A 23,793-nucleotide genomic window follows, 5' to 3' on the forward strand; every position below is an offset into this window, starting at 1 on the left:
AAGGACCACACCCCCCACCCCAGCTGCACTCTTTGCCTCTATGCTACATTTATGGTTCTGCATTTTAATGTTTTCCATTCATATGTATCCAGCCTGTGTGCATTCTGACCCTTTTCACTTTTTGCCTGTGTGGTCACTTCTGAGTCCCCAGAAGGCTGGTCCTGGATTATTCAGACTCAAAAGGTAGCAAGTGACAATGGAAACGGGTGAAATCTTGCTGGCACCTTCAGCCCCAACAGTTTCAAAGAAATTGCTGGCATGGGTGGGTGTCATTTATCAGTCCTTGGCAGGCAAACAAATCGCTGGAAAGAAGAGAGCTCTGGCCAAACGGTTTGAGGACACATGCTCTTTCATGCCACTCTGAAATGCTGACTGCACAATATTCTTTGTCAAACAGGATTCACACTGGGTAGAAGATAAGCAGCTTTTCATTAAGAGAAACCAGGAGCTTTTAGAAAAGGTATGTTGGGCACAACACCCTAGTGGGGCAGAGGAGAAAACGCTGAGCAATCCAGGAGCAGCAGGGGATGCTCTCAGGAGTGGCACAGGGGCCAGGGAAGGGGAGGCTTTTCCCATGCTGCTCTGTCCTTTGCTGAGTGCTCAACCGCATCCCTGTCACCACCATCACCATCGGTTAAGTGGCATGTGTGCATGGCTCCGCGTTGTGCCTTGTGTAGACTTGAAAGGATGTGATCCTTGAGACCCACTGATTTGTTAACCATATATATATATGTACTGTACACATATATATATTCACCCACATGCACATGCACACATCCTGTGTGGTTGTTCACCTACAAAAAAAAGTACAAATATTATTTTGTGCAAGAAGTGAAAGAATATGACTCTAAGATGATGTTCAATTTAGCAGACTATTCACACTGTAGTCGTTTTTCTAAGCTGAGCTGTTTTTATTACTTTTTAAAGAAATTTTCTGGGGCTGGGGATTTAGCTCAGTGGCAAAGTGCCTGCCTGGCAAGCGCAAGGTCGTGAGTTCGGTTCCCGGTACCCGAGGAAAAAAAAAAAAAAAAAAAAAAGAAGAAGAAATTTTCTTTTCAATGGATCCAAACTGCAAAATAGAAGGTCTAGAAAATTAATCAACAAATCAAGATAGAAAAGCATAATTTAGGCCCAATAGATACAATCAATTTTGGCTGTCTAAACATAGACGTTTGGTGGTGCATAAATATAAGAGAACATTTTAGGTTCAGTTGGCTTTTTCATCAGTGTGTAACTTCTACAAATCCAGCAGAAGCGAACAAAATCATCTTATAATTTCCTTGACAGAGAATTTGAAAGCCCAGTTCAGTAATGGAAATGATTCTGTAGGTTAGTCCAAATTATTTTGGGGTTGTTTCTGCCAATATTTTCTATGCTTGACAAGTAACGAAAATCAGCCACACTGGCCTGGGCAGCTAGAAGAGGTAGGGACGGCTTTGCATGTTCCCTCTCCCCTCTAGCCTGGCAAGGTTGACTTCCTGTCTTACTCCTTACAGTGCGTGAGACAAAGCTGAGGTGCAGAGGTGGCTAAGTGTCCAAAGTTGAGGACTGGTGCTCCGAAGATGATTACAGTTCCTTATAAAGAAAATTGTTGGCCTTGGTCCCGGTCTGTGAATTAAAACCCCTAGAAGCAGCAATCTCCTCAAGTACCCACTCATCAATCTAATACAAGATTCTAGAAAGTAGATTTTCTTTTACAATTTTCATCAGCTTCTACAATCTTAGGAAAGTTCATTCCACAAGTAACTAGAGTAAAAAATATTGAGTCAGTTACATTAATTAATGTCATATAACTTTTTACTGTATATCCTGTTTTCTTATCAACCTTAGATGTCTGGTAACAAAAGTTATTATATTTCTCTTTCATAAGAAATGATTCCCAGGAGGTCTTCTATCTGACTTTTTTTTGTACAAAAGGGAAATTTTTGAGCTTTAGTCTCTTATGAGTAAACAGAAAGCAAAAGTGACACTGAAGCTAAATATTTTACCTAAATTTTTTGGTTGTGGAAATAAAATCCATCCTATCAATTTAAAAAAAGTGTCTCCATTTGTGTTTCTGAATTCAAATATTAAATAGTCATTGCACAGAACACCCATCCACATATCTACTGAAAACCTATTGCAGTTGGTGAAGACTGTATGATCCCCTAAATCCAAAGATGACTCGGAAATAGACTTTGTCCACAGAGGGAAGCACATTTAGACACAGCTAACTCATTTCTGCTTTGTGGGATTGTACCAAAGGTCCTATATGACCAGTCCCCAGGGAAATAGAAGGAATAGCTGTCAGTTGAGAATGGGTGGACCAGGAAAAGCTCTGATAGACGTTAGACCCTAGCACTCAAAGAAGTGTAGGATTTCCTGTGTAGAAAGGGAAGTGGGGAGCCCTTTCAGCGAGATGGTGAGAGACGGCTCCTTGAACAATCAGTTTGTAAGATAGATGGGGTTGCTAAATCCTACTGGGTATAATCACAAGTGAGTGTGTAGAGGAAGCCACTGTAACACTTGAAATTGGAAAGCTAGGTGGTAACTAAATAATTAAGGTTTTTCATTTCCGTATTAAGGAGTTTGGCTTTATGCTATAGATAATTGGAATTCCACAAAATTTTATGTAACAGCTGTTTTTAAAAAATTATTGTGCACTTAAAAATTTCTAAGACAGTAAATGTCAGAAGTTATCACCACAAAAAGTCGAGTATTGGAGGTGATGACACATTAATTGATAAAATGTAATCATATCACACATTTACAAATTATAACATCATTTTGTACCCTATAAACCTATACAATTATAAACTGTCAATTAATAATAAGGAAATATTTATCTGACAGACGGTAACTCCAGAAATGAGGCATGTCGGTCCCTTTCACATATATCTTTCAGTCAGGTTCTAGTATACTGTGTCTGACCCACCACACAGGTATGTGAATATCTCACATTCACTATTCACCAGAGACCTAGACTTTATGTAGAAACAGCCAGATAGCCTGCATTTTTCTCACTGACTCAAAACATTCAGCTGAACTGTAACCAGAAGAAAAGCCAGAGACTCGTTTTATTCACATCTATTTGGGAATTCTGTCATGGTTCATTCACTGGGTAGATGAACATCGGTCCATGCTTGCTTTGAAAATTGTACTTGCTTTGTGCAATGCTCATCTAACTTTAGGATTTACTTTATTAGATAGAAAAACAGGAGGCAGAAAATCACCGGCTCCAACAGGAACTGCAGGATGCCAGAGACCAGAATGAGCTGCTGGAGTTTCGAAACCTAGAGCTAGAAGTAAGGAAATAATGACCAGAGTAAAAGTAAACATTCAAAACATGCACCGAGCTCATTAGGAGCCAGGGGCTAAAGTAGGCATTTCAGATTCCTATTGTTTTGTGAAGTCTGTCAAGATTTTTTTTGCTGAGGCAGCTGAGGGAGAGCAAATAGTCACCCAAGTCTCTTGATTAGTGAGTGGTGAGACACTGAGGACTTCAGAAGTGTCTGTTCAGACCATGTTCCTTACAGGCAGTGTCCTTATACAGGAGTCTGATGAATCATCTTTAAATAACTAATAGATTCAAACTTTATCATTATTTCATTGATTGTAAATAATGTCCATCTTTCATTGAATTTTGATTCACTGAAATTTTATTTCAAGGATTACATTTCAAAATGTGCTAAATGAAACTATTTTACAGTTAAATTTGAATTTGTAAGTAAACCATGTAGCCCATAATGCAATTATGCAAAAGAAGGCTAAGAAGTAATGTAGCTTATCTTAGGAAATAATTGATTAATTGGACCAAATCTTAAGCATTTGTTTTGGGGTTTTGCTTATTAAATAAAACATATAAATAAAATCAGATTTCAATTTTATCATGTAGAATATGACTATGGATCTGGCTGAATGTACACTAATACACAAAAGTAGAAGAAAAATTTCCATTCAATCTTTCTGTCATTTTGCCAGTGGTTTCTGCTGGAGATTATTTCAAATTTGATTTGGATAAAAAGTTAGCAGCTGCTATATTTCTGTGAAGAAGAGTAACTCATTTTCTGCAGCCTACATATCTTGCTCATAAAGATTGAGTGGATTAAGTATGCAAAAGGCTGTTTGCTACCATAAAACCTCAGGGCAGAGCTACTCCGTGATATCTGAAAGTTCTAAATATTCATGTAGTTTAAATTGGAACAGCACTTCCTGTATTGCCCTGATCAAAAAATCTGCAAGAATAGATGACACTATAATTTTTCTTCCATACTTTGTAGTTAACTAGTCAGGTTTTTTTCCCATTAAATTTAAGCATGAACACCTTGTGTTTAAAGACATATTGATAAACTTCAGAAATAGCATAAAAAGAGAACTAGTTTAGCATTTAATGGTTTTTTTTTTTAATTCTCATATATTCTTCACTGTATTTCAAGGAGAGAGAGAGGCGGTCCCCTCCATTTAATCTACAAATTCACCCATTCTCAGATGGTGTGAGTGCTCTACAGATCTACTGTATGAAAGAAGGTGTCAAGGTAGGCAGACATTGGATCTTTTATGTTTGTAGAAATTAGAAAAATGGGGTCATCAAAGGGGAAATATGCCCATAACTTTTTGTCTTTCAGCCACTGGATGTCATTTGATACAAATGATATAGGAAATGAAAATAGTCCCATTGGTTGGAAAATCTGTAGATATAAAATAAATGAATGGTAATAGCAAAGAATTCAGAAGCCATAATCATTTAGAACACAGTAATGAAAAGCATTACATCCAGGTCGCACACACTGTACTCCCAGTACTCTGGAAGAGAGAGGTAGGAGGATCAAAGTTTGAGCTTAGACCGGGCAACTGAACAACTTAGCAAAAGCATAAAAATAAAAAAGCTGGGGATACAGCTCATGGATAGGCCTTGAGTTGAATCCAGCACCACAAAAAAGGTAAGGATCAATATACATATTAATATAATTAGCCTTAATTATCTAGGGGAAATATGAAATAAAGGCAGAGGCACATTTCAGGTTGCCAGATTAAAAACATGCTGATTTTCTGTTTTAACTTTGGAACTGAACTGTGGAATTTGTTATCATCATATTTCAGAGTTAGAAAAGACCTTCAAACTCATCTATTTCATTATCACTTTTGATATGGTTTTTTTTTTTGGTTTTTTTGTTTGTTTTTTTTTTTGCCCTTTTGAGAGGGCTTAGGGCTTAACTTGTTGATTGTTAGGTAATACTTCATTCTATCTCTAGTGCTACTGGAATATTTTTTAAATACTGAGATTGGATTGAAGTGGCTGTTTCCCAGAAAATTCATTACCCTCCAATGGAATGCAATCCTGTTGTGAATCTTTCTCCCAGATGAGATGCCTCTGCTATTCCTGGTCTCTCCTTTACCTTCTGCATGGCCATTCCTAGTCCCACTCTGAGCTGCCGGATACACCTGCTCCCGTGGCTGCTCCCTAGCTATGAAATAGACCTAGATTTTCTCTTTCTTGGTGGAAGGCTCTGCTAATACTGCTGTTTGCACCTTAGTATCAGGAGGAAGTGGCACTAATGAAGTTTAAAAAGTGGACAAGAAATTAAATAGTAAAAATGTACTTTCTTCTCTCATCCAAAACAAGTTTTATGGTGTCTAAAATTCTGTGGCTATGTGAAAATTTATAAATCAAAGCAATTTTTATTCAATATTGATTAAATAAAAAGCAATGGTATTTGCCTTTTCCTTAGATTTTTAATTCTTAAACACATCAAACAACCTAATCCAGTGGATATAACTTATATTCAAGAGAACTGGTTTTGTTTTTGTTTTTGTTTTTGTTTTGTTTTTGTTTTTGTAGTTTTTCTTCTGGTACCGGGAATTGAACTCACGACCTTGCACTTGCCAGGCAGGCGCTTTGCCACTGAGCTAAATCCCCAGCCCCCAAGAGAACTGTTTTTAATGATGTGACACTCCTTTAAACAGTCCAGGACTAGAATAAAAACAAGCTGTTTCCCATAGGAAGAAATTCATGCTATCTGAAACAATGGATATCTACTATTTTTCTACATGACAGATGAAATTCAACCAGACTAGTATTCCTCTAATTAAAAAGACATTGACTGTGACTTTATATTACTTTTCTTTATGCCTAAAATCTTTTATAACTGGTAAAAAAATAGCAATTAGAAGGTAAAAAGTTAACCTCCGTTTTCTCAGTCCTTCCTGCATGCTATACACATTCATGCAGTCTCTTTATCCTCCACATCAGCCTATGAAATAGGTGTTATTACCTCCATTTGTATCTGAGAAAATTAGGAAAGCTTTCCAAAGATCACACAATTTGTAAGAAAAAACTGAAAGCCATTTGTCCTCAATGAAAAGGAACCCACAAAAATACAGTCCCTGAAACCGCTCCTTTAACCCAGCATTCTGGCACTGGTGAAATATGAGGCTATGTGTGTGTCTTTGGTTTGAATGCTCTTCCTTGATTTTGCAGGATGTGAACATCCCTGATCTCATAAAGCAGCTAGATATCTTGGGTGATAACGGGGTAAGTATGATAAAATATGGGGATGGTAAAGATATAAATTTGCCTAATAAGGATAAAAAATACTTCCTAGCATATCATATATAAAATAATAGCAACTGAGATGCTATGTTCACTTAAAGACATAGCTGCCTGGAGAGAATCTATGCTTTGTGAAACAACCTGGCCAGAGATCTCTAAAGGGCAGTAACAGAAATGGGACTTGGTGAAGTGCTTCTCATGAGTAAGTCTCCAGTTTGAATACCGACCACATCTGCAGTGATTAAAACTAATTTCCAGCTGACTGTTGCCTAGAGGCATTGAATATAAAATTAATCAATCAGGCAACTGCAAATGCTGCTAAATGCTAGGGTTGTTTCAGCTTTATAAAAATGGGCCAGAAAGCTATTATCCTTTTTCTTTCTAAAAGCTCCTTCTAGACAGGGTCAAGGCATATTAATTCAATGCGAGGGTCATTCATAGTGATACAAGATGAGGAGCACATGTAAGTTAAAGAAGTCACTATTTTTTCTCCTTGAAAATTTATCAAAGGAGGGAAGAATATCAATGAAATCACATCAAAACTGCTATGAAGAGACTGTTCTTTATTTAATTTTTAAAATACTATAATTGTCTAAAAACTATGCTTACAGTAACAAAAATCAAACCGGTATTAGGGAGAGATTAAAAAGAACATTTAATATGCCTCTTTTGGGTGTTTGAATTCACTCTGTATTAGGGAGTTTTCCTAAACCATAGGAATTTGTTAAGGTTCCACGCATGCATACATAGTAGTTCTTGGTGGCAGTGATTGTTTTCAATAGCATAAATATCATACCTATGTTCATCTCAATACCTTTCTTATTTATTTTTCACAGAATTTAAGAAATGAAGAACAAGTGGCCATAATTCAGGCCAGCACTGTGCTGTCCCTAGCAGAGAAGGTAATGAGTCATTCTAGCTTTCCAAATCTTCTCCATGTCTGGCCTAACATTTACAGAACAACATAGGGTATGAAGAGCATCTCTTTTGCACACAATTCTTCATTATAGAATGTGTGATAAATGTGATACAATCCAGGCAGAATGAGGATATCCCAAAGAAAATTTTACTCACTGATTTGTAATGGATAATTTTTACTGCCCTTACAAAAGTGTATCCTTCTTAGGGAGTGAGAAACCTTCTGGAGTACATTATTTCATCAACGCCTCCATGCTGGGTAAACTGATACACTGTAGCATCACCCTCCACAGACTTTCCTTGTATGTGTACACACCTATTGTTCCCCACTGATTTTGTAACTTGGTGTTGGGTGTCTGTAGTCTCATTCTGAAAGCCTGGCACAGAAACTGTGAGGAGGAAAAGCAACACTAGTGTGGTCTGCCCCCTTGTGTCTAAACCTGGGAAATGGTGGAGCAGAGAGAAGAGGAACACCATAGGGTGATGAGCAGAGCTGAGAGTCATGTGGGCATATTTGGATACGGTGGGAACGGTACTTCTTATAAAACACCTAAAAGCCTTGTTGCCAATTAAATGAAATAATGATCAAGTAACCAACCTTCTCCAGTCTGAAACGAGGGAATTCTACAAGTCAAATCACAGTTATTTTACTCAAAATAAGGACATAAGGGAAAAAGGAGGACAAAAAGTGTTATTATAAAATAAAATAATACTTTAAAATCTTGAAATGATCTTTTATATCCTGATTTTAGTAAAGCAAGTGTGTTTTAAACAAATTTTGCTGTCCATTGGCAACCAGATACCAGATGACAAAGGAAATTAGTGTTAGTTCTGCAGAGCATCACATTACCATGGCCCCACGTCTGTATTTTTTAAGAAAGGGCTTTTTTGTTACAAATGCATATTAAAGTATTTATGCATGAAATGGTATGAAAGCTGGGATATGCTCTTCAAAAGCCCTCTTCCCTCACCATTTCATTACAGCCTTGATGACCTTTCCTCTCCCAGAAGACGCATAGCACCATGCTGTCCCAATAGAAGGTCCAGAATCCAGAACCTGACAAGAGGGCCCCCTGGGATTTGGTCCTTACCTAGTTCTCCAGCGTTGCCTCCCTCTTCTCTCTGTCGTTCTCTCTCCTTGTACCCTCTGTCTCTGTCTCTGTCCGTGTCTCTACCTCTACCTCTACCTCTCCATCTCTGTCTCTTATCATCTCTATCCTCTATCCTCTCCACCTCTCTCTGTCTTCATCCACTGATCATTTACCCTGTTCTGTTTACCTAGCTAATGTCCCTGTTTTCTCTTTCTGCCTTGGCCTGGCTAGGTCTTAATTATTAGACTTCCCTATACATGGAGAAGCCTTCCTGCTCACCCAAGCCCAATTAGGTTTCTAGCTGTATGTTCCCACAGTGACCTGTGTATCTGCTCCCTGAATTTTACCAATTGTATTGCAAAGGGACACTGCTCTTGTTGCACCTCCTCTCTACTTCCCACTAGACACTAAGCCCCATGAGGGTGAATGTGGCATCTATTTTCTCTCCCTTCTTTTCTCCTAACTTTCAGTCAGAAGAGCACATAAAATAGGTGACTGGCAAGTGTGTGTTGAAGAAGTGAGTGAATTTGTGAGTGTTCACAAAACACTATTCCAGTAAAGCAAACACAATGCACCAGGCATTCTCAACTTCTTCAATACTCAGAATACAATATTGTGCTGTACAGGGGCTGGGGATTTAGCTCAGCGGCAAAAGCGCCTGCCTGGCAAGCGCAAGGTCGTGAGTTCAGTTCCTGGTACCGGAGAAAAAACAAAAAAAAAAAAAAAAAAAAAAAAAAATATTGTGCTGTACAATACTCATGTCAGCACCCATAAACCACAGGAATTGTTTAGACTTTGAATAATACAGGATGTTCCTACCGCATATATGGCTTAATAGAACAAGTTATTATATTGGATCTCTGTCATGTTAAATGTCAGCTTATACCTCAGGGAGCCAATGAGGCATCATAAGTAAGTGTGTGGAAGTCTTAATTACTCTTTTGCTATAATCAGTTTTATAAGCTGAAAAATTACTTTTGTTCCCTTTGTTCCCTCCAACCTGGAGCTATTGACAGTAGTGGAGTCCCTTCTGCTTGGAACTTCCTCCCCTTTTTTTCAAAACATCTCTTTTTCTGCAGACCTCAATGCAACTGTCATTTCCAAGAAAACCTCCTGTGTGTCCTCTAGTGGGAACAAAAACCTTGGTCCTGTTCACCATCATAGCCCCAAAGCCTAGCTCAGCGGCCTATATGCGATAGATGTCAAGGCATGCGCTTGTTGAATGAATGGTGCATGGGAGGCTATATATAGCCTTGGGTCTGGACTAAGGGATAAAAGCACATCAGGTTTTCACAAAAGTTTTTAGCCTGCCTCCTGAGGGGTAAGGGGAGGACCCCAGGCACCTAGGTGAACAGCCCACAGTGTGTATACTGCATCAAACAAATGCATCACACTCTTTTGTCTTCCAACCCCCTAGTGGATCCAGCAGATTGAAGGAGCAGAGGCCGCCCTGCACCAGAAAATGATGGAATTGGAAAGTGACATGGTGAGTACAAAGACAAGGACGCATAACAATTAAAGAGCCTGCGCACGGCCAATGGGAAATGAAGGTTGCCTCTGTTAGCTTTACCCAGCACGAAAGAGTTTGTGATCTTTCTATTAGTTTGTGTACAGAGAGGCATCACATGTTTTCAAATTGTGTTTAGATACACTATTTAAAATTTGAGACATATCCAGCAATTTCAAACGGTAGCCTTCCAAATAAGTATGGTGTGTTTGGTCCTATTTCCAAAACTTCAGCTGGATAAGATTGAATTAAATGGATTTTTTTCTTAGACTGGATAACCCTTCTAGTACATATACTTGGTACATATAATAGAAACAGAAGATGTAAGAAATAGAGGATGATTTTAAAAGTCCCCAAACCACTTTGGTGGCTGTTACTGAGAAAAGACTTTCCAGAACTGCTTCAGAAAGTGATGAGAATGATGGGATAAGCGCATTCACAGCAAGGGGAGTGTTTTGAGGGGTTTAGGATTAATGTGTCTTTTACTGTAATAAATTATTTTTAATTTAAATATTTCCTATATATTTTGATCAGATCTTATCTATCCAAAAGATTTGAAAACAGGGTCCAGAAGAGGTATTTGTATACCCATGCTCATAGTGGCATTATTCCCAATAGCCAAAAGGTTGCATTAACCAAAATGACAATTGCTGAGTGAATGAATAAACAAAATGAAGCATGTTTTCTCATATAGTCCAGCCAAAAAAAGGAAAGACAGCTAGACATGGCGGTATCCACTTGTAATCCCAGCACTCTTTGAGGTTGATGCAGGAAGATCACAAGTTTGAGCCTAGCCCAGGCAACTTATTAACATAGCAAAACACTGTTTCAAAATAAAAACTAAAAGAGGGTTGGGAACATAGCTTCAGTGCAAAGACCTTGGGTTCAATCCCCAGAACCACAAAAAACAAAAAAAGTGGAAAAACAAAGGAAAATTCTGACACAAGCTAAGAGGTATGAACTCTGATAACACTGTGTAAGTGAAATCAACTGGTCACAAAAAGATAAATGCTATATAATTACACTCATGTGAGGTCCTAGAGTAGTGAAACTCATGAACAGAAAGTAGACTGTGCTTATCAAAGGCCAAGAGAAAAAAAAATAGAGTTGCTTAATGGAAGAAGTTTTAGTTTGGCAAGATGAAAAACTTCTGGAGAGTGATTGCATAACAATATGAGAGGCCTCACATTGCTGAATTGCACACATGATAATTGGTACAGTAATAAATTTTATGTTGTAGATGCTTTAACACACTTTTAAAAATTAGACCCCCGGGGCTGGGGATTTAGCTCAGCGGCAAAGCGCCTGCCTGACAAGCGCAAGGTCGTGAGTTCGGTTCCCGGTACTGGAGAAAAAAACAAAAAAAAATAAATAAATAAAAATAAAAATTAGACCCCCAAGTGCAAAACTTATTCTTAACTTGCAGTAATGTGTAGCATGTTATAACAAGACTTTGTAAATATTATTACTACTGTTTAGAAAAACCATGTATTTGATTCCTATCAGGTGAAAGAATATTATAATAAGAACAGAAACTTGTATTTTTATGGCATGACACAATTTATAAATCTTTGTATTTTGTACAGGATTCACATTTTACCAAAACATCAGTCAAAACAAGTAACAAAAACAGTTTGTATTCAGATTTACCCCTGAAACCTGTTTAAATGCACAAATGTTAGTATGTCAATCAGCTTGGACTAGGCATTGTTCTAGTCAGGGGTGATCAGGAACCCAAAGGAATCAGGAAAATCAACGGCAAGATTACTGCACATTCTCTCAAAAGTCAGCACAACTGACATTTCCCTAGGGTTAGAAGAGGTTCTGATTCCTTCAGGTGACACCCAAAGAAATAATTGACTTACACAAGGGACTATGTTCTACATAAAGATACAGTTTTTACTTGCTGATGACAAGAGGCTCACGAGATGAGAAACACACAGAAACTGAAAAAAGCCAGGAAACGTCAAATTTATGCCTCCCAGCTCAGGCCAGCTTTGTGTAAGGGCTAACAAGTACTCTCCAAGCGGCAGTGGGGTCAGAATAACCACCTACTCTTCAAATTGTTATTTGTCTTTGTTTGCTAATTTTACACAGATGAATTTGAACAAGTTAGTTGTGTTTATTGCACAGTGGTGCTATGTTAGACGTCAAATCATTCTCACAAAATTGTACTATCACAACATACAGACATCTCTTGGTGTCCACAGAAGATTGGTTCCAGGACTTCCTGCAGATAGCTAAATCCACAAATGCGCAAGTCCACTGTAAAAAAGGGCATGGTGTTTGCATATCACTGACATACATCTTCTTGTGTACTTTAAATCATCTCTAGATTACTTATAACACCTAATGATGGGAGCTGGGGATGTGTATAGCTCAGTGGCTAAGTACCTACCTGGCAAGCACAAGGTCCTGAGTTTGACTCTCAGTACCAAAAAAAAAAAAAAAAAAAGACGTACTAAACACTGTGATGGGATACATGTAGATAATAAGAAGGTTACTGTAGGGAAGAAAATTAACATTCATCATCTACCACAGTAAGCTTAAGGCCAGCCTAAACTGCAGAGTGAGACCCTGTCTCAAAAAGATAAAAAAAAAAAAAAAAAAGACGTACTAAACACCTAATTCTTTGTAAATAGTTGTTGCACTTTATTTTACAGGGAACAATAAAAACAAAATTTCTGTACATGTTCAGTACAGATGTGATTGTTTTTGCAAATATTGTTGTTCATAGGTGGTTAAGTCCCCAGATGCAGAACCAGCAGAGACAAAGGGCAGACTATATCTACACAGACAGACCTATTATTTAACACTTATCTTGTCAAAATCTATACTTAATCACATCCCTTCAGATTGGCATAAAGATTATTTAAGGCAGCCCGTGTGGAGTTTTGTTATGTCTTTCATAAAGCTTCTTTCTATTGATTTTCAGATTCCCATTGAGACTGTGAAAGTTAAACTACTTTCCTAACAGGCAAAAATTTATGACTTTACAAATACCAGTGATTTGTCATCTGTTGGAATTAGGGAAAACAATAAATCAATACAATTGATATATCCCTTTCTGGTTAACTAAGCTGACTCTATCGATATGGCCCTTTACTATAGGAACAATTCTGCAAAATAAAAGGATATTTGGAAGAAGAACTAGACTACAGAAAACAAGCTCTTGACCAAGCATATATGGTAGGTACAACAAGCAATGGAAATCAGAATATTTATGTTTACGTATTATGGCATGAAGCATCTTTAATTTGCCATGTCATGTACTTAATAGGCCATGACATGAAAGTAGCTCATTCACTGGTTTGTAGTTCTAATTTTTAGAACAAGAACATCCTCATCTCTCTTTGTAATATACTTAAGGTATTTCACAATTATACTTTGTCTTTTAAAAAATAAATGTGTTGTTACGTAAGACTGAGATGAAGTACATATTGGATGACAATGTAGATTAAAGAAAACATTCAATCTGATGGAGTCACTTGGAAGACTAATAGAGTGGTAAAATAGCAATGTATTTGACATTTGTTGTGCATATTTTTAATTAATTTATGTGCCATAACATGCCTATGAGATGTAGGTATCACTGTTATTCTTTCTTGCACATGAGGAAGGTAAAGCTTAGAGAATATGAGTTTTGCCCAAGTTGGTAAGTAGGTATTATGTAGATTGCACTCCAGATGCTGCAGCCTTTACCCAATCCAGCCACAAAGAGCCAGGCTGTGCTGGTAAAAAGACTCCACCTTTCTCTCTCCCGCAGAAGATTATGCTGATGGAACATTACATTTGATCTGTTCCCCTCTACCAAATTCATATTGCAAGATTCCTTACACTAGATTAGAGCTCACATTTCTTCTCTCCTTGTGCCCCGCCCCCATCAGTAGAGTCATGGATCGAGAGAAAAAGAACAAACTAGAGGAATATTCCAAGAAGTGGCTAGCAGAGGTTTTTATAATGCTTTCCTGGAAGCAGCTTGAGTCACTTTTGGGAAAAGAAGGACACATCCCCTGCTTGTAACAAAGATGAATCGGTCTTCCTCCTACAGAATGAATACAGGATGCTGCCATTGTTTGACAAGGAAAAAAGATAATGACAGTTGGTGCTAATTAGAGAATAAAGAAGCCAGTGATTTTCCTTCACCTCCTACCCTTTCACATTTGTCTCTCCTACCTACACATAGTAGAATTAAACTAGGTGTTTATGTAGCTCCCGAAACTATTGAGTCCTCATTCAGAAAACCATAATTAACATTAAAAAACTGTGACATGCCTCATGAAGGACAAGACCTAGGAAAGCATCCCATATCAGGGCAAGTCCAGTCACTCTTGTGAAAGTTATAAGGAATAAGACTATAGGTTTTGCAACTGTATCTAAAGCAGATTTTTTAATAAACTGAGATACAAGAGGTAGTAAACACTGCAGCTATCAAAGAAAGGACTCAGAGAAATGTTTGTGCTAGGAAAATCATAAATCTGAGTGTATTAGAAAACTGACCAATTCTAAGACTCTGGGCCATCTTGGGATCATATTTCCCAATTTTTATTTCAAGATAAAACATGGAGATCATAAAGCTAACTTCAAGTACAAAAGATTACTATGTAAAAGAGTGGTGGCATTATGTTGATGAAAATATATCTCCAATTTCAAGTATTTTATTCCAACTTAGACCACTTATTTCTAAACGTTGGGTCACCATGTTAGATGTTTTCAAATACCTGAAGGGCTTTCAAGGGGAAGAGAAACAAAACTTATTCTCTGTTACATATAAGAATAGAAGGAGGTATAGTTACCATAACAAAGGGCTTTCTGTAAATGGAAAGTATATAAAATAGATAAGATACCAGGAAAGAAAACAGATTTCCCTCACTAGAGTAGCACATGTGTTATCTGTATGACCCTTATGGGCTATCAGAAAGGGACTGTTTAGAGGGGGAGTTGGGTTGGAGAAGCTTTTGTACTTCCTGTCGCTAAGATCGGAGAGACTAAAGCACTACGTCCATGTCCACATACAGCTACACATCTGCCTTCCTAGCACCATGCGTCAATGCTCAGCTCCAAAGTTAGACTTTTCCAATTTTATTTGCCAGAGAATCCAGGAACTAGAAGCTACTTTGTACAATGCTCTGCAGCAAGAAACTGTTATCAAGTTTGGTGAATTATTAAGTGAAAAACAGCAAGAGGAGCTGAGGACGGCAGTAGAAAAGTTACGGCGGCAAATGCTGAGGAAGAGCAGAGAGTATGACTGTCAGATTCTGCAGGAGAGAATGGAGCTCTTACAGCAAGCCCACCAGGTGAGGACTGAGCCCCTACATCTATGTAGGCTAGCACTAAGCAAGTGAGATGTAGAACTAACGCGATGGTATTGAGCTTAAGCATGGAGATTTTTTAAAGGCTAAAACGAATAACTGTTGCTTTCTGCTGTCACTTAGTACAGGAGGACAGTTTCATAAAAATTCGATCTTCAGAAAATTGGCATTGCAGAAGCATTGCACAGTGCTATCATTCTTGGAACTACTTTGTTGTGAAATATCCTTTGAATGTCATGGAGCCCAGCTACTCCTTATGCCGGGAAGCAAGTCACTATCTCTCCCGGGGAAAGTAGTGATTCCTTCCTATTATTCATTCTAGTCCATAACTGAGCTTCATCAAATAATCTAAACAGAGTGAAAGAGAACAAGGGCCTCTCTCTATTCCCAGAGCAAACAGCAACAGCAACAAAGTCTGGAAGCTGCTGTATACTAACTGGCATTTGCTATAAGCCAGGAACTAAACTAAACTGTTTACATCCTTTCATTTAATCTTCATAATAGCCCCAGGAGGTAAGTATTATTACTGTCCCAATTTTGGAGATGAACTCTTAGGTTATTTACCTAAGATGACACAGATAGCAAACAACAGAGCTAGGATTACGACTCAGGTCTGTCTGACCCCAAGATTGGTAGGTATAACCATTACACAATACTGCCATGCATAGCTTAAGTCATCTGTGGTGTCTATGATTTATCTAGACTAGTAAGATTCAAAACAGGCATCCAGTACTAATTTCCAACAAAATTCCTAATTCCAGTTGTTCCTTCATGTTATAATTTAACAAGTGAGGGATAAAACCCTTGTTTAAAAAGCAGATTCATTGAGAATTCCAGAACTGAAAGTGCCGGGTTGTAGTACTCAGTATTTAGAGCTGTAACAAGCAAGTGATATAGACACAGTTGGGAATATATATGAAGTAACAATCCCTTGTATATCAGAGATCAAGTTGAGTAGAAAAGAAACTGGAGTTATTTTATGACATCAATAAGAATAATTCATGAGAATTAACACCTACCCCCTCCTCAGATACAGCTAAGAGGCTGCACATCTTTAGTCTGTTTACCTAAATTAGCAGGAAACTCTGAAGTCATTTGTCCCCAAGGTGATAAGCACATATATGTTGCTATCAATATGTATTCAGAGTCCATCATGAAGGTTTGAATTTTGACACATTACCTAAGTTTTTAAAGGCTTTAGTAATAGACTCTGTTACCACATTGTATTCCTTCACACATTCCTTCCTTTGATGAGGAAATAAAAGTGTTTTCTGCATAAACTTCATGTATTCCAATATCATAATTCTTTTTTAAATTGGAAGTTATATCATGGAACCACAGAAGTGTTTACTGGTAAGACATAGTAGTAGACATCTAAGCTTACTTAGGATAAAAATCCTTCTTGTCCCATTTGAGTCTCTCTTTAACTAGTAAACTGAAGTATTTCATTCACTCCCTAAAGAATTGCATTAGTTTGTATAAGTGACCCAGCCCGAGTAAATAGACACATGTTATTTCCTAACCTAGGAGAGTTCCACTGACATTTTCTATTTCTGAAACAAATACTCATTAGAAATCTGCCTTGCCCGGTTATTTTCTTACTCTTCATCTTTTTTAAACATTGATTTAATTTCAGAGACTTAGTGTAGAAGATGTTAACCATATACAATTATGCAATGGAGTCTAACATCTACAGTATACCACTAACCATTTATTAGATGTTTTTACTTGAATATTTCAGAGTAGTATTCATTGTTGTTCTTGCTTTTCTTCTCTCTCCCAACCTACCTATTTTGGTTAGTAGAATGACCTTATCCCAAATTGCTCAGGCTAGGAATACTGGATTCTTCTCCATCATTTCCAAGAATTCAGGCAGCACCACATCCAAACAGCATTTCCCCCCACAGCACTTGTGCAGCTGGTTGGTTTTGTTCACATGTGTTACCACAGGCATGTGCAAGACCTTTCATTTTTGCAACAGCTTCCAGTTGCTGCCAGTTGCCTTCTGAGGTAACCCAATTCCATTATCCATGCATTTAAATACTTAAATGTGTTTCCTAGTGCCAGGTACGATGCTAGACACAAAGAATTCCCCATGGACCCAACCTTCACAAAACACAGGAGACCATCATGCAGAAAACTGACTGTAATAGACCTTAATAAATGTCCTTTTCAAAGGGCTGTGCATGTGACATGGGGAAGGACTTCCTTCTCTTTTCTCTTCAGTCAACAGCGTTTATGGCCCTTGGTTCTTCTCACCTTTCCTAGTACTACATTCTTGCTCACAACCCCCTTGGTCTCAATTTCCACTTGAGTCAAATCCTGTGCAGATCTCTTCAGATCCTTCATTAATTGGCTACCTCTCTCCCCAAGACCCATTTTGAGACAGTTTCCAGTGCGTACTTTTTTCCCCACTCGTGGAAATGTCCTGGTCCCACTTGGGTCATGATTTTTCACCTCCATATCCTTATCTGCATGACTGCTTACCCTTAAAATGACCTTCAGTTGTCACTGCATTTATTCTAATATTCCCATTTTTTCCAGTCCTTGTTAATAATCCACCTTTTTCAAGGTCCTTTCCCTGATTAACAAAATGGAGCACACGATGCTGTAGGAAATGTGTTTTTCATATCCTTTTGTATGCTTATGTGTGACTCTACACTGAGGGCCTGCTAGATGCCAGGTGCTGGGAATTGTGATGGGGAAAAAAGGCAGCAAAGTTTCTCCTCTCATCTATCTTGTAGATGGAAAGAAACAAAGCCACAGCACAAGTAAACAATAACCACAGCAACTTTTAAGATTGCCAATAAGTGCTAGGAAGAAGATCATACAATCAGTATGTGAATTTGGGAGTACAATTGGCCATTTAGACTGGCTGCTCAAGGAGGCCTCTCCAAAGATATCTAAAATCCAAGGAAATAGCCACACAAAGGCTTTGGAAAATGTTCCAGGAGATAGAGAAAAGATCAGTTTCTAGGACAAGTATAAGTTTAGCACATTCAAGGGACCAAAAAAAAAAGACCAGTGTGGCAAGACTGCACTCAGTCAGAATAAGGCTGATTGAAGTAAAGGTGGAGAGATTAGTAAAGGCCACAGCATGTAGGCCCTTGCAAGAGCCTGGTTTTATTATGAACACAATTCAGCTTACTTTTTCTCTTTCCCTTCCTCAGCCTCTTAAACTCAGCAAACTGTTGTGGTCATTTTCACATTTTAAAAGTTCTCGGGGCTGGGGATTTAGCTCAGCGGCAAAAGCGCCTGCCTGGCAAGCGCAAGGTCCTGAGTTCGGTTCCCGGTACCAGAGAAAAACCAAAAAAAAAAAAAAAAGTTCTCGTGGGCTGCTGTGGATGGGTTCAGCATGAACAAGATACAAGACAGGTAGAGCAGGTAGCAAACTATCTCACAGGACCTAGTAAAGGATGACAGTGACTTGTACTTGGTAGCAGGAGAGATAAAGAGAAGTTGAAGATCAGGGTTCTGTTTTGAGTTGGATGAAGTTTACTGTGGTGTTGTACAGAAAAGAAATGGTAACAAAAAGAAATCATGCCCGCATCATACAGTGTAGCATAATTAATTCATTTAACAAATATATGTGAACAGTTTTTCCATGCCAAACACTGTACTAGGAATTGGAGATTGGTGATAAACTTGTGCATGGCTCTTGCCACTGTCTACCTTTTCTACTTAATTTTGTTATTCCCCGTGTTTTAAATTTCGTCATCCCATCTGCATCTCCTAGTTTTTGAGATCAAGAACTAACTGGTATCTGTGTCCTCCATTGTGTTCAGCATAGTCTTGAATGTGGCAAGAAATATCCAATAAATATTGCCTTGATGGCTAAATAAAATTCTTCATTTATCTCCCATATTCATGCTTCTCTCAATAGAATTCTTACCTCAACATCCAGGAGTCATATCCAGGAAGTGGTTGCACACTCAAGTTAGAAGTGTCTAGTGAGTTTACTCTTCTACTTTGGAGCACAGGCAACGCCACTGAAATGCACAGCAGCACAAACATCACCCATATACAGTTCTGTCTCATGCACCTTCCCAGAACTCACTGCCCTATCGTTTCATGATCAACTCTGATGATCTCACTGTGACCAAAGCACCCCCACTCTCTCCTGCAAAGCCCTCAGCCCTTTTCATTTAGGGTACATTTTCTTAAGCTCAGCACTTCCAAACTGACATTTTAGACCAGATAATTATTTATTATTTTGGAGCAAGGGTGGTGCTGACTTTGCATCCCAGGTTATTTAGTGGCCTCTACCTATCAGATGTCAGTTGCAAACACCTTCACTTTTGACCATAACAAAAGTTCAGATCATTAGCTAGCAGTAAGGGAGGAAACAAATTTATGAATATATTAACAGTCACTGAATTATCTAATTTAAATTACTATTTTAAAAGTATGCAGATTTGCCGTAGTAGGAGGACCATCCTCAGCTGAGAACTGCTGTTTTAGAAAGAAGATCTAATTTCCTAGTTCAAGTGTGCTCTGCTCTAGTTTCCATTTTCTCTCTCTACATTGCATTATAAAAACCTCTCTGTGTTATCACCCCATTTGGCTTCCATTTTTTCTTCTCAAGTTCTAGTCCTCTATTTTCTAGTTTTTTCTCAACAGGAGTCATTAAATAACAAGCTGGCAGTGTATGACCATGTAGATGAACATACACACACACACACACACACACACACATATACACACACACACATATACACACACACACATACACAAACCTTTAAATTGCCAACTGTAATTGTGGAGATTTCTTTTACTTGTAAAATAATTGTATAATCAATGTTGCTATGCAGTCTATACTATTTAAATTAGTGGACTCTGGTGACACAGTTCTCAGGTAAGTATAAAGAGTCTTAGAGGTTTTTTTGTCTTTACTGTTACTTGTGCTACTTTTGTTATAATTTTTCCCCTGGTTTATCAATCCCCTTCTGAGAATTTTTTAAAACCCTATTATGTTCTTATGAGAATTGGTCAGTCGTGTTTGTGAGGAAATTCTGCCCTGAAATAGGTGTGAGAAAGTTAAAAAGAAAACTTAGAAAGCAATAGGATCGTTTATGTTTGTAAACATCAGTTTTGACAATTTTACTGCACTAATACGTCACAAAAACTCTCAATCCGAAGGGTTAAGAACACAACTTGCTCACTGCTCCCTAGTTCTGGAACCTATTGTTTTCTCAACAACAATGTGGTGTCGCAGCAGCGCACTGCCGCTCACCTTCCCCAACAGCCTGACGCCGCTGGGGTCGCATCTGCCCCTCTCTCCTGGAAGAGGAGTGAATTCTTGCAGATTCCTGGATATGGTTTTAAATATTTTAAAATATGATTAGGGGCAGTAATGTTCCACCGCCAGTCTGGGTAATTTTTGAAATATAAAATAACTTTCTGATATGGAAACATACTCTATCATACTTCCAGCTATTCATTATTTTTACGAAATTTATGTGTTTTGATTTGGTGAACAGTTTCTCTGTACCACTGAACCCCTGCTAGCACTTCCACATTTTCGTTTTCTTTCTTCAGAGAATCCGTGACTTGGAAGATAAAACAGATATCCAGAAAAGACAAATAAAGGACTTAGAAGAAAAGGTATGCGTTAAATTCAGTGTCTGTTTGCTTTTGCACTTAGTCAGAAACCAATATTGATTTTATTGGCTGTGTTCTCCCTTCCGTGTTACTGTGGGCCTGGCCCAAGCAGGTATAGCTACAGTGCATGTGGTACTCGCCTCTCCAGGTGCCAGGCTCAGCCGTCAGTGACTCAGACTTCACACTTTTACCCTTTGTGTTGATTCTTATTCTTTTATGTGATTATTTTCCTTTTTCAATTTCCCTTTCTTTATCTTTGTTTCCTTTCCAGGAGTTTCTCTAAGTTTTGTTATTGTGCTTTGCCCTTTCTCTTAAAAATCTTTAACCCCTTAAAAAAAATCTTTCCCATTATTACTTATAAAGCCCTCCTTCATCCTTATGCTGTGGTTTCACCCCAACAAAAAGTTCAGAAACTTACATTGACACATGACAGTTTGTCACATTCCAAGGGTCTGCAAGAGAAACTGCTCTTCCAAGCCAGCCAATCATTTTTTTGAAGGAAAAAACAGCTCTTGGTAAAGAAAGCACTGGATATTAGTGTGTGGCAGGAAAAGCAACTGACAGGGCTGAAGTAGGGATGCTGAGCAAGCTGCTGTGAGCTAACAGTCTTGCATATAAAGAATGGTCCTGCCCGAGGTGCTTGGATCATCCCCCTAGGAACACGGAAGGGACAGCAGAGAGATTTTCTCTGGCATCCCAATCTCACTGACTAGAAGTTGCGATCTGAATATCTATACTAAAAATGTATGCAGCTCTTTGCAACATCTTCCATGGCACACAAGAAGAAAATAGCAAACCCTCTGCCATTCCTGAGACAATGGTCAGAATTTGGTTCAAATAACCTTTACCTATAGTTACCTGTGCATACCTGTGAGGTCAGAAGGAGTTAGTGGAATCTAGCAGCAAGGCTGCTAGACACCCAGGTTCCAATCCAGGTGTCTTCAGATACTATTTGACCTTGGTAAGTGACTGCACCTGTGTGTCTCAACCACTTCTATAAAATGGGAATGACAACGCTTGCACCCACCCCACCCGTCATGGATCACAAGAGGGTCAAATCAGATCTCATGTGAAAATTAGGAAACTAACACTAGAAACTGTAAGTCCTACTAAAAAATACAATTAAAAAATTTTCCACCCCTACAGGATACATCCTCTCCAAAAGTATAAATTTGAATCTCCCTCATTTCAGAAGTAGATTATTTAGCTCTACATGATTAAATGAGGGAAAGGTGAAGTACAATAAGCCAAGAAGTGAGCTTAATTTTCCAGTGATGGACAGGAAGTCCACAGAAGGCAGGGGTTGCTCCCAGCTTCCCTGGTCATTCAAGGACACACCTGATGTCTTCCCTTTCTGACACTTGTGAGTGGCCTACTTTTGGCCGGGCTCTCTGTTCATGGACAAATTCTAAAACGAACTCGTGGCTTGTCTGCCTCAGAAATGTTATACCATTCACTCCCTAGTCAATTGAGGTTTTTAAAATAGGTGGTGCAACTATTGATGGTACCACTACAGCCCTTTTCTAAATAGAACCCATGAGAATTTTAGGGGAAGGAGAATTAAAGTCATGTTCATGGTCAAAATTTAATGTGAACATTTTCACAATCCTTTCACTCAACACATTGTAAGTCTGACCTTCCCAGACATGTGGGATGTTTCAGGGATGTGCTCAATGGAGAATCAAGGCTCTATAGTTATTACAGTTTGTATTGCACATAAAATAGTAAACTAAGCCACTCTGCAAACAAACTGGTGGATTTCTGAAGAGAGTTGGGAGAGAGATGTGAGATTTAGCTGGACATTCTATGTGCTTGACCTCACTCCTACTCTCAGTCCAGCCTAGTGAAAGCTAAAGATCACTTATGTCAGAGACGCTCTTCATTCTTTCTTTGGGAATCCTTGAACACCTACTCAAGGTAAATGAAATTTTCATTCTTTGTTGCTGATTTCCTTGTCCACAGCTAGTATACATCAGGTGGTAACAACTAACCCAGCAACGTTGTCTCAGCCCTGTGTAGTAGTTTACCATGTCCAAAGCATTGCCATTGCCATCATCTCATTCAAGTCTTATAACTATTCTATGGGACAGACACAGCACACGTTATGAAACCTTTTAATACAGATAATAAAGCAATGGATCAAAAAGAGTAAACAGCTTGCCTAAAATTACCTAGCCAAACTACTAAATCAAGACCAAGTTCAGCTAGTTTGACCCCGATTGTCATGAGCTGCCCACCATGCTGCAGAGATAAGAATTTAATTAAAGATGAAATAATTGGCAGCTTTACATTTTTCCTCTTTCTCTAGCTTCTCCTACTATGGCAGTATTTGCAAAGAATTAATGACAAAAGAACAAAGTTTGTGCTTTTCAGAATAATAGAATAGGCATCAATACACGAATCATTGCACTATATTTGTCACTGGTTTGCAGAACTTGGCTATGGTGAAGCAAGAACATTGTAAGCAGTGGTAATAAAGGAAAATGCAAATAGCATGCAAAACACAGGAACAGCATACACAGAGCTTATTCAAAGATGCTTCATCCAACGGAAAGTTCCTGGAATGTAAGCAGTAAACTTGTGAACTCTGTAATAGTCAAGTACGAAGGAGAGCAACACTTTTATAAAATTGACCTGACCCAGAGCCTTTCGTAATTAGCACACCATCGGTTATATCCCAGGGCTATAGAACACACACTTCTTCACCCAGTTATCGGCTTCGCTAGTGAAACTGACATAAGCCAAATAGCTATCAGTCTGCTTCAGAGACAGGGCAACAAGAACACCAGGCCGCATTATCTGAAATGCCCACTGAAGTAAAATGGAGCACACACC

At 38.4% G+C, this 23,793-nt stretch overlaps 1 protein-coding gene across 1 annotated transcript in view; it reads left to right on the plus strand.

Moving 5' to 3' along the window:
• Positions 1 to 23,793, plus strand: part of Jakmip2 (janus kinase and microtubule interacting protein 2) — a 162,441-nt gene that overhangs the window by 128,361 nt on the left and 10,287 nt on the right. The window contains exons 8-16 of the mRNA XM_005381120.2: positions 398 to 460; positions 3,186 to 3,284; positions 4,416 to 4,514; positions 6,458 to 6,511; positions 7,366 to 7,431; positions 9,956 to 10,024; positions 13,157 to 13,234; positions 15,139 to 15,342; positions 20,896 to 20,961. Of these exons, the coding sequence (XP_005381177.1) occupies positions 398 to 460; positions 3,186 to 3,284; positions 4,416 to 4,514; positions 6,458 to 6,511; positions 7,366 to 7,431; positions 9,956 to 10,024; positions 13,157 to 13,234; positions 15,139 to 15,342; positions 20,896 to 20,961 (798 nt within the window). The remainder of the gene's footprint in view (positions 1 to 397; positions 461 to 3,185; positions 3,285 to 4,415; positions 4,515 to 6,457; positions 6,512 to 7,365; positions 7,432 to 9,955; positions 10,025 to 13,156; positions 13,235 to 15,138; positions 15,343 to 20,895; positions 20,962 to 23,793) is intronic.

This window comes from Chinchilla lanigera, unplaced genomic scaffold (genome assembly GCF_000276665.1).
Source record: "Chinchilla lanigera isolate Chin_1 unplaced genomic scaffold, ChiLan1.0 scaffold00014, whole genome shotgun sequence".
Classification (NCBI taxonomy): Eukaryota; Metazoa; Chordata; class Mammalia; order Rodentia; family Chinchillidae; genus Chinchilla; species Chinchilla lanigera.